At 37.0% G+C, this 11538-nt stretch overlaps 2 protein-coding genes across 2 annotated transcripts; one reads left to right on the top strand and one right to left on the bottom strand.

The window, feature by feature from the left end:
* Positions 1 to 1218: 1218 nt before the first annotated feature.
* On the top strand, positions 1219 to 2857 carry LOC135222338 (uncharacterized). Its single transcript, XM_064260422.1, has 2 exons — positions 1219 to 1701; positions 2463 to 2857. The coding sequence occupies exons 1-2, from the start codon at positions 1371 to 1373 to the stop codon at positions 2855 to 2857; spliced, it is 726 nt and encodes a 241-aa protein (XP_064116492.1). The 5' UTR covers positions 1219 to 1370.
* Positions 2858 to 4076: 1219 nt separating this feature from the next.
* LOC135222169 (uncharacterized) lies at positions 4077 to 5213 on the bottom strand. Its single transcript, XM_064260327.1, has 2 exons — positions 5153 to 5213; positions 4077 to 4694 (listed from the first exon to the last, which is right to left on the bottom strand). Exons 1-2 carry the CDS (start codon positions 5210 to 5212, stop codon positions 4215 to 4217), a joined length of 540 nt encoding a protein of 179 aa, XP_064116397.1. The 5' UTR covers position 5213; the 3' UTR covers positions 4077 to 4214.
* Positions 5214 to 11538: the final 6325 nt, after the last annotated feature.

The raw sequence follows: 11538 nt of genomic DNA, 5'->3' as shown, positions 1-11538 counted from the left end.
AGAGAGCGGAGGTGGCGTATAGGAGTGATGGAGGATTAGGCCGATGTTAATAAAGTATCTCTCAATAAAATGTATTCTTTAGGTTTTGAAGAAAAAAATGCATGCATCATTGAAACCGTTCCCCTCCTTATCCGTGGTATTCACTGGCCACCGATAAAAAACAAAACAAAAAGAGCAAGCCTAACTGAATCTCTCATCCATCAAAGATAAGTTTGCTTATTCATTAGACAACAATCAAAGACTTCAAGTGTAGATTTAAAAATCTCTTCCTCTCCATCTACAGTATTCATTAGACACCAGTCATAAGCGTAGAGCTAGTTATGATTCACTGGTTCAGCAAATGTCGTGACGAGGCACTAGAATTCACAGTTCACAAATGAATGTTGCTCAGCAACATTTACACTAATGTATTGTCTTGCTCTCATGAGGTGCTTCAAGGTATTCACCTCTAGGCGCATGTTCTAAATTTGCCGTTCTTTGAACAATTTTATTGATCTATGTATGATTCTCTCCGGCTTATTAAGCTTTCTTGATATCTCTCCAACAGAAACTTGCACCGAATGCAGTGCAATAATTCTCTCGCTCATCGAGGGATGTTTCTTAGACCGATAAATGACACGTTGACATTAGATTCCCGTGCACATAACATCAAAAGCAATAGAGTGAGGTCGCCTGGTTCACACTGTTAAGATATCTTTTTTTTCTTTTTCTTTTTAAATTTGATAGCATTTTGTGAGATTCCAGTGTTTTCTGTAAAATTTAACAAATGGAATAGTTCAACTACCTTCAACTTAATATTGAAGTGATAATTTAAGGACTATGTTTATGTGATACTACTAGTGATAGGTGTCTCCTATCTATTTGGTAATGTATATCTATGATTGTGATATGACGTTTTTTTATCACTTCGTTCGTTCACGTCAATTTTGTTATATGGAAAATAGTTTTACTACAATAACAGAACATAATGTTCTAAGATATCAGCGACTGTTTTTTAACGTCATTACACATGATTTCTTCCATCTTTGAAAAGAAAAATAGATAAATAAGGCATGAATCGTGCGTCAGGCAGGTGAACGAAAAATTATGAAACTCTGCCACGAGTTTTTTGGCCGACAGTACAATCATATCTGATCTTCACCATGTAAAACTTCAGAAGAATATATAATTTTTTATACTTAGTGTTTTCTACAAGAACCTCACCGAACCATGAGTTTAAAGCTGGTCTCACACTAGTCATTTCTTGCTCGCGGTTTTGGCCAGCATCCAGCCGATGCTCGCGAGCAAAAGTGTTGTATCGTCACACTAGGATCTCGTGGTTTCGAGGAGCAGTAGGAAAAAGTAAACAAAACTGATCAGCTGATATCATCATGGCGCCCGGAAATCGTCGGACTGTTGCAAGATGTGCTGCAGTGATGTGTGTTCTTGGAGTCTTACGTGAATGCAAGAGCAACAAAAAACGTTTGTGGGTTCGAGAGTGGCTCAGGAGAAGAGAGGATAAAGGTATCTTTGACAACTTGTGTCGGGAAATGAGGTTGGGAGATGACGCTGCCTTCTACAACTACCACAGAATGAACAAAGAAGATTTTGATTATCTCTTGAGGCTTGTTGGGCCCAAGATTGCTAAGCAAGACACCAGGATGAGAAAGGCTATTCCACCAGAACAGAGATTATCAGTCACATTGAGGCACTTGGCCACAGGTAAGTTACTAGGCTATAGCCTATAGGATAATTAGGTTATGACATAGGGTAAAAAACCGCAAGGTACAGGCAGGGGTGGACCATGTACGATCAATGTGTACAACCCCAAAAAAAGTACATCATAACGCGTCCTGACATCGGAGATGGGCATCAGACGCGACTTGTTGTTGGTGAGAAACGGAGCTAAAGACCTCTACTCCGGTGTCAGGACGCGTTATAATGTACTTTTCTTGTAGTTGTACACACTGATCGTACATGGTCCACCCCTGTACCATGCGGTTTTTTACCCTAGTGCCATTAGAGGTGGCAAATATTTAAATTAAACCTTTGTGAAAAAATATTTGTTTTTATTGTTTAGGTACGTCTATTTGATATATTCCTTCAATAATTTATAGTAGGGGCAGACCCTCCTGTACTTCAGTTGTCCACCAAATCAAGAGAACTTTTGGAGTATACCGACATACCTAACCTTACCTACTTAGCCTATAGTGTGTTTACTTTTCTAAGATCGCTGTGGTGTGGCAGGATCCAACAGGCCATTCAGTACATCTAGCTATAATTATAGAAAGAGAATTATCTACTCAAGCAAGGCCCATCTCTGCAGGGAAGCATTTAAAGGGCCTTACATACCCGTAAATATGACAACTCTGTCTTTTCTACCTGGCCCCACCAGAGCAATCTCAGAAAAGTAAACACACTATAGTTGTCGTAGTTCACCGACTGGTAAATATTAAACTAGTGAATTTCATTTTTATTTTCAGGTGAATCAAAAACATCCCTGGGATATTCCTACAGGATCAGCCCAAACCTCCTTTCAAGTGTCGTTCCTGAGGTGTGTGAGGCCTTATATGCAGCTCTGCAACCGTTATATATGAAAATGCCTACAAATGAAGAGGAATGGCTTCGCATCCAAGCAGAATTTCATTCTCTCTGGCAGTTTCCAAATTGCTGTGGTGCTTTAGATGGGAAAAGAGTTCTTATAGCCAAACCTCCAAAATCAGGTTCAACATATTATGACTACAAATGTCATTTCAGCTCCATACTTCTTGCCCTTGTCGATGCGAAGCTGAGATTCATTTATGTAGATGTTGGTAGTGCAGGACGTGCCAGTGATGGAGGTGTATGGGAGAAATGCTCTTTGAAAAAGGGCACTTGATAGGGATTTGGTGAAATTCCTCCACATAGTCCTTACCTTTTTCGCAGAAAGCATGCCCAAGTGTGATTCTTGCCGATGATGCTTTCCCTCTCACTACTTCTTTAATGAAACCTTACCCTGGTCGAGGACTGACCCATGAGAAAAGGATGTTCAACTACAGGCTCTCTCGTGCTAGACGCACATCAGAGAATGCATTTGGTATACTTTCTGCGAAATTTAGATATTTAAGCAGCCGATTAATACATCTCCAGAAAACATTCAATTATTCATAGCTGCATGTTCCCTTCACAATTTTTTACGGACCCGTTCAAACACATATGCACCAGCAGAAATGTTGGAGCCTGAGGACCACTGCAATGGTGGTATGATAGGCCTACTTGCCGATTCCTAGGCGCCCACAGAATGATGCTGCAGTTGTAAGGGACACTTTCATGGCCTACTTCAATGGTGAAGGCAGAGTTCCGTGGCAAGAGCAGATGTCACTATTCCACTAGGAAGTTGTATTTTATAGGTTTTGTGTGTAAATGTAAAATGTATTATTGTTTTCTTCATAAGTGTCATTATGATTTGTATGTTTTCTTTAGCCCGGACTTATTTAATTTTCTTCTTACTGTGCAATATATTTTAGTATTATTTTTTTTCTTTGCTATTGTGCTTATAAGCCTATGCCTCATGTCATTAATGTATAAAAATGCAAACCTCCTCAAAATGCGCATCCGCAGTGAATATTACTCGACGTTATTGTCCTTCATGAAATAAAACCTGTGAAAATAGTTCATTCATATGCTAAAGTAAGTAATGTTGTAATATTGTTTATGTTCAAAATAAAGTTAGAAAATAAATTATTGCATATTAATTAATAAATTTGGCTTATTTGAGAAAAATACATATATCTTAGTACTGGATGTTAAATTTAAGCATGGTAGTGAAATATTGCAAGCAGCGAGAGAACAAAATGCAGGAAGACTGACTAACACAAAAATAAAAAAACTTTTTTTTGCTTTGAACTCTTATTTTAGACTTTTGGACAGTTCATTATTGTGTAGTAATATTGCAGTACTGTCAAAACAAGTTAATTATACACGAGAACTTTAGTTTCAAATAAGTGTCACAACTATCACAGAACAACCAATATAAATGCCTTCATCTAAAGGCTACACTTATTTGCAAAAATTAAAAAAAAAGAAAGTAAAAAGACCAAACATTATAAGTAAAGTTTTATTATTCTACTGTTCAATGCATTGTTATTTTAATACTACATAATTAAGAGGTGTATGTTGATAGAATCTTTAAACAAAACTGTATATAATTTTTAAATTATTAGGACTATTAATACAAAACTAACAAGACAAAAAAACTAATCACCTAAATTATCAAAATCAACAGGATGGTCTTGCACAACTTTAACAATCTTTAAGTACACAGCTTTCTTTTCGTTTTTAGACAAGGGAGCCATGAAACCTGTTATAAGATTTGTGGCTGCTTTAATAACGGGATCACATGATGGATCTGGTTGATTCAGAATAGAATCAACTTTATCCAAAATATTATCAAAACGTTCACCTTCTGTTGAGCATTGTAATTTCCTCCTCTTTTTTACCCTTGTATCTGATCTCTGGGAAATGGAAGAGGAGGAGGATGGAGTAGATGCATGGGTTCCATCAAAATAACTGTCACTCTGCACGGACAATGATGAAGTAGACCGTGTTTGGGGTGGCGTTAGGTCTGGGATGTTGCACACCTGTGGTTGTGCACCATCACTCTCACCCCAATTACTATTGGATGTTCCCTCTTCATAGTGTTCACTTGATATTGAAAGCACTAAAGTCTCTGGTTCCTGTAAGAAAATTTATAACAATATGAAATTTTTCATAAAGTCCAATTTTTATTTAACAGCACATTTAAATGTTCCTATTCAAAATCATCAGTGGCCAAAAATTATAGGTAGACATACAAAAATTATAACATGACTATTATAGGTATATAAAAATAAGGAGCAAAGAGCTAAACAAATCTATGATGCAATGCTAATTGAATTTTATAATACAGAGTAATTATATGTGTGCCTACAATATAGTGATTTAGAGGAAGAGCTCAAAATAGAGCACTTTGCTGCAGATACATATGTATATACATATTTTTCTAGATATAAAGGCAAAATTCAGTCAACTAGCTCTTAAACCATGTTTCTCATTAGAAAAAAGAAAATGTAAAATTCTAAAATCCTATTAGAAAAGTATAAGTTTATCATTTTTTTCTTAAAAATTTTCCAACACCAGTATGTCCGGTAACTACCTGTGGTTCAGAGGTATCAAATGATGTCCTTCTGGGAGTGCAACTGTTCACTGGAATCATAAAGGAGTCAGCTCTTGAATACTCCCATTTCGGCTCCACGGCACCAGCTGACCCACTTGGTGTGCACTGGATTTTGCGCAATTCCCGCTGAAAAGTCGACTTCAGCGTGCCAAATTTTCTTTGGACATCATCTGATTAGAAAATTTAAGTTACTTAGAATAAATGTACTTAACATTTCCATATGATACACAAATTATTACCAGTTAGAATATTATATGTGGCATAAGCTAGTACAAGTAAGCCATTATAGAAGAAAATTTATTTGATGAAAATACATTTGAGGGCATGCAAATTCAATTGGTTCTTTTTTTTTTTACATCATTATGGATACACCAAATTATACACAGGTAGAATATCTAATGTGGCATTATAAAAAAAAAAAAAAAAAGCTTTAGTAAAAGTAGCCATTATAGAAGATATTTTTTTTGAAAAAAATAACATTTTTTTGAGGGCAATGCAAATTCAAATGTTTTCTTTTTTAAAACATCAATTTGTGGTCACTGGCACTTTATATACTGTTTGCCTAGTTTTTTAATGTGCTTTGGGAATTGAACGTATAACTGTTAATTTTTCAAGGGAAATTAGTCTTTAACCCCACTAATAATCCAACAAGAATAGAGGCCTAGCTTACATACCTGCATATTGAAAAATACAAGCTAAGAACTGCCATAAAGCATTGAGAAAAAACCTAGACAATTAATAATGCTGGCCAAGAATTTTGATCAGAAAAATGGTATAAAAATGCCATACAATTATACTTCTTGGGAACTGTATAACCTAACCTATGATTTCCAATGACTTTCAGTGCATATTATAACAATATATATGAATGAAAAATACATGGAAATCATGCAATTTATATATAAAGAATGAGTTAGGTGTAATACTAAACATTCACTAATAATACACCATTTTTCATGTTTTCAACAGCTTAAAATCACTAAAATTAGAATATTAGGGCTACAGTAACCTTAACACAGTGAGACAAACCTTGTCAAATAACCCAAGGGGGCCCAAGCTTGCAAGATTTATAGGCTAACCTTAGGGTAAAAAACCGCATGGTACAGGGGTGGGCCATGTACGATCAATGTGTACAACCCCAAGAAAAGTACATTATAATGCGTCCTGACACCGGAGTAAAGGTCTTTAGCTCCGTTTCTCACCAACAAGAAGTCGCGTCTGATGCCCATCTCCGATGGTTGTACACATTGATCGTACATGGTCCACCCCTGTACCATGCGGTTTTTTACCCTAATAAGATATATTTCAATCTTTAACCAATAGGCTTTACCATGCCAAAATATATTGCCTACAGTTAGGCTATATTTCATTATACATTCATTTCAGTCTAGGCTACCCCTAGCCTATGCAGTCTAGCCTGGCCTATGGTATAACCAAGTCTAAAATTGCTAAGTTCAGAGAGAGAGATAGAGACAAAAACTAAGCCCTCTAACATGGGTGCTTGCTGTCAACAGTAAAATAAAAATAGCCAACCACGCTTAACCTAGCCAACAAATAACAGTACCATAGACTATGCTATGGCCCTTGGTATATAGGTATATCAACCTGTAACCGAATAGGCTTTACCATGCCAAAAATAATGCACTAACACTATGGCCAGGGCTACGGTACTTAATCAGTTATACAAACCAAGCCTAAAACATAGCCAACCAAACCAATCATTCCCTAGCACAATTACCAGTACCATGGGCTAGGCTATGGGCCTTGGTATAGGCCTATGTTATAGGTAATGATCAATCAATAAGTTCTAGGCTACTTGTGCAGAATAGTTATATGTACAGTTGCATGATAATATGAATACAGGAATATGGGTCAAATTATTAAAACAAAAAAAAGAGATATCTACCTGCAGTTAAGCCAGCATCGCTAAGGTCGGGAAATTCAGACTTCAGGGCTCTCGTGACTTCCTCCCATTTGCACTTTTTAAGCGTAGTTTTCTTAAAAAGTTCATCCGTGTGATCCCACAACACTCGGAACTCTCTTACTTTTTCTAATAATCCATGGAGAGCAAAGGAAGTCCACACATACCGATGTCTTTGTGTGGGAAGTCAAAGGAGACATAGTTTCCTGAGCCACGGTCCTGTTAGCAGCAGCAATCTTGATTGTGTTTACACTACGCTGTCGCTCGTTGTTCGCACGGCTGCTGCTTCCCACAAGACGGAAAGCAAAGAATCTCGAGCAAAAATCTCCCGGTTTTCGATTCTCGGCAGCAACGGCTCGCTGCTCGTGAAAAAAAGGCCCAGTGTGAGGCCAGCTTAACACATCGTCGTAAAGATAATACCGACTTCGTAAGTGATCTACAAAACCCCAGACACTCCATTGAAGATGGAAGTGCAATACCAACCGACTTAGCGTATAGATTATCGCAAGTCTAACATTACCTCATAGGGCGCCTTATCATACAAGGCACAAGCCCTAATATTGGTGGCCAGCGTACCAGAAGAACTCTACAACGTCCTACGAAGAAAAAACCAGAATAATAAATTATGTATCATAAGAAGTCAACGACGACGGAAGCAGCAGATTCTTCAAGCAACCTAGTATCATCGTTAGTGAGCGACTTCAGAAAACAATAAGAACTTTTCAACGACGACGAAAGCAGCAGATTCTTCAAGCAACCTAGTATCATCGTTAGTGAGCGACTTCAGAAAACAATAAGAACTCTTCAACGACGACGAAAGCAACAGATTCTTCAAGCAACTTAGTATCATTGTTTAGTGAATAACTTCAAGAAACAAAACCGACGTGTCTTTTTCCTACGGCAACGCAAGCTTCGTCTCTCATTAGAATCATTCAAGAAAACATCGTTAGTGAGCGTTCCCGGCACTTCAAGAAACAAACCGAACGCGTCTGCAGCATCGGATCTTTCAAGGGCTCGAATCATCGAAACAACGCGCACGGGGGAAACTGAAGCCAAACCAGGTCGTCCGCTAAATAGAGAGGAGAGGCCAAGGCCGTGTGTCGTTATCGGAACACCGTGACTTCCCACAAAAGCAAGCTAAGTACAATTTTTTATTCATTTGGAGTAACTTTGAGTGTTTCCTTTGCAGGTCGAATTTCGTTATTCCTGTGGCTGAAGTTACGAGACATTCTTAATCTTACTTTTTTACAGAAATTATCTACATCATTGAGATTTCGCTACTGCGAGTTTTTTATCTTTGAGTGTCTGTTTCCAGAAGTTCTACTGAAATATCATAATCATATATTGTGTTAATTTTATCATTTTGGGTGATTATTAATCCCTTACGTAACAAATCATATTAAACAGTGAATATGCGTTTACGCAGTTGGACGTCTGTATTTATACAGATGCATGGATAGGGTCGTTAAGCACCGTAGTGATTAGAAAACACACAAAAAACAAGTGGAACGCCCGTACAAATCTAGATAAATTAGAGGTAACACTATTTCGGGTCATGACAATAAATGCTCCTTTGCAAGTCCCGATCGCAGTTTTAGCCTTGAGTTTTTTTTTTTTTGAGGTTATATAAAATATCGAACCTCAATGACTCAACTTAACTTTAAAAATATGGCTGGATTGCAAGGAAGGATCATATCTGTAAAAAAAAAACTTTCATCAGGCTAAATGCGCTGACCAGGATCCCTCACTATTTCAAATTTTAGCAAAGAATGAAGTACAAACAGTTAATATGGAATGCAGTAGTGATAACTTGTCTTATTAGTAATCGCTCAGTTCCTAATAGTTCGTCATTCATTGCTTTATACGTAACCAGCAACATAATGCAAAAAAAACAAAAACACATACGTTGCCGATGGTAATAAAGAGAAGGATCCTAATTATTACAAAAAGAAATAGAAACAGTAGCCCGTTCAGAATCAAACAAGCAAACTCGGTGACTGTGTCACCTAGTCAAGCGGTCAAGGTCAGTCAAAACTGCCGACGTTTTCAAAGCAAAGCAAATTCCACACAATAAGCGACTCTAGCAGAGTGGGGAAAAGCGATGTTGGTTCATACATACCGATATCTTTTTGAATTAAAAAGGATTTTTCCTATGAAACACACGACCGTATAAAGTAATCAGAGCAGGTTTTCGTTTAATTTTAATACATTAAGTTATAATAAATACTGGTGGATTAAGCCCAACTGTACGCGCCGTAAAAATTAGAATATCTTGTTTTATTTCTTTAGTAAACGTAATATCCTGTATTTACGGACTCACTGTCTGTTGTTCGAACTTCCCTAATGAGAAGTCCGGATAAGCGAGCGCTTACAGATACCTCTATAGTTATAAAAAACATTGATCTGTATCTAGCGTAATTGTAAGATTCATCTAGAGGGGTATACAAAATATTATCTTACATCCTGACAAATAAGGCGTGTTTATCAAATGAAAATCCTATAAACCTTCAAACATAGTAAAAATCCGTTTGAACAAAAATGAGACAGTTAATCAAATAATAACTTATATAAAGGAACTATACATTTGTCTCATAAATCGTAACATTGTTCAAATGACCCAACAGAATTCTCCCACAACCGCAGTCGTACTTTGCACGCAAAATCTCGAGAAGCATGCACCCTCGAATGTCTTAGTGCGTGTAAAAAGACTTTGCTGGGAAATGAAATTTTAAATCTTCCCGACACTCTGAAATATAACGATTTCCACGAACAAAGCCCTAAAAGTATACATATCGTGGATACGAAGTTATAAATATCGCATTTTTTATTGTTGCTAATTTTAATCACGCCCAACCGGTCGTGGATGAATCTCTCTGATAATCTATCTAAAGTATATCCGTAAAGTCATTCAAGCAGAGGTGATTCACAGCAATTTTTTTTTTGTTTTTTTTTTTTATCTTTTACCTGAATACCAGGAAGTTTCTCCACTTGCGAGTGATCTATGGGAAAAACGGATGTAATTTAACACAAAATACGGTCTAAGGACAAACATAAAGCTATTTACGTACCTTAGTATAGACTCTCACTGCAATTTCAAAATAGAGATAAATGACGAAGTGAAATATTAGTAATAGGAGCCATTAGGAAATCAAATAGCCCATATAATTTTCCCTCAAAACGTCATGCCATAAAAGATCGGACTTGGCGTATCTGCGTAGATTTCTGTCGCTTAAACAAGAAACGACTCCCGATAGTTTCCAGTGCCATGTACCGACGACATCTTATCTCTGTTAGCTTAGAATAAATTTTTTTTCACCAACTTGGACTTACTTAAAAGTTTTTACCTGATACCATTACCTAGTGATTGTACCTCATACACCGTTTTCAGCACACTCAGGGGACATTATCAATTTTTACGTATGCCTCCGGCTTACGTTGCGCCCCAAATTATAATATAGTGTTTGGAGACTTTTAGGGGATACCCTACATGCTTATATGGTTGGTCTTATAATCTTTTCTAATACCTTAGAAGTACATTCACATAAACTAGAGCTAGTGCTACAGAGACAAAGACAAATAATCTCAGAGTAAAATATCTAAATGTGAGTTTTAAAAAACCGAACATGTTTATCTAGGTTTTATGTGTCTCGTCAAGGTCTTAAAGTAGTCCCAAGGTAAGGTGTCGGCTATTCATAATTCCGGTACCTATTAACGTAAAAGGGGGATACAGCACTTTTGCGCTGTAGTGGGTATTACAATCGTATGTAAATATGTAACTCTTCAATCATGACAGCTCCTTTAACAGATCTTACGAGAAGAGCGTAGATTTATTATGGTCTGAAAAGCATCAACAGGCGTTCGATATCTTTAAAAGCGGAAAATGCAGCTTACCTAACTTAAAAATCCCTGATTTAAATAAGGAATTTTTTTTTATTGCAACAGACGCCTCAGACCAAGGGGTAAGAGGGATACTACTTCAGCAATATGATAAACAGTTCTTTCCTATAGCTTTTTATTCATGTAAACTAAAGCCCTCTGAAGTAAAATATGCAGTAATAGGCAAGGAAGGGCTAGGTATCTTTAACACTAGTACATTTTAAGTTCATAATCTATGGCTATCCTGATAAAGTCCTTACTGAACATGAGTCCTTTACCGAGTTTTTCAAAGGCTTTAATCACAGTCCAAAAGGAACTCGGTGACAAATGATCATTCAGGTCTTTGGAGCCAAGATAAGATATCTACTGGGAAAGCAATTATCATAGCTGACGCATTATCCCGCAAGCCCGCACCATACTGCAAAGAACCATTAATTAGACTAAATAATATGAAAACATCCGTGCCTATTGTTAAAACCGTATCTAAACAAGAAAATTCCTTAACCCAAGAGATCGCGAGCATTGAATATCTGGGTTGGAGCGCAGAACTGTTACAACTGAACAAAGC

The sequence above is a fragment of the Macrobrachium nipponense genome, chromosome 3, assembly GCF_015104395.2.
Source record: "Macrobrachium nipponense isolate FS-2020 chromosome 3, ASM1510439v2, whole genome shotgun sequence".
Classification (NCBI taxonomy): domain Eukaryota; kingdom Metazoa; phylum Arthropoda; class Malacostraca; order Decapoda; family Palaemonidae; genus Macrobrachium; species Macrobrachium nipponense.
Note: the sequence above shows the minus strand (reverse complement) of the source record. Positions and strands in the feature narration are given on the sequence as shown.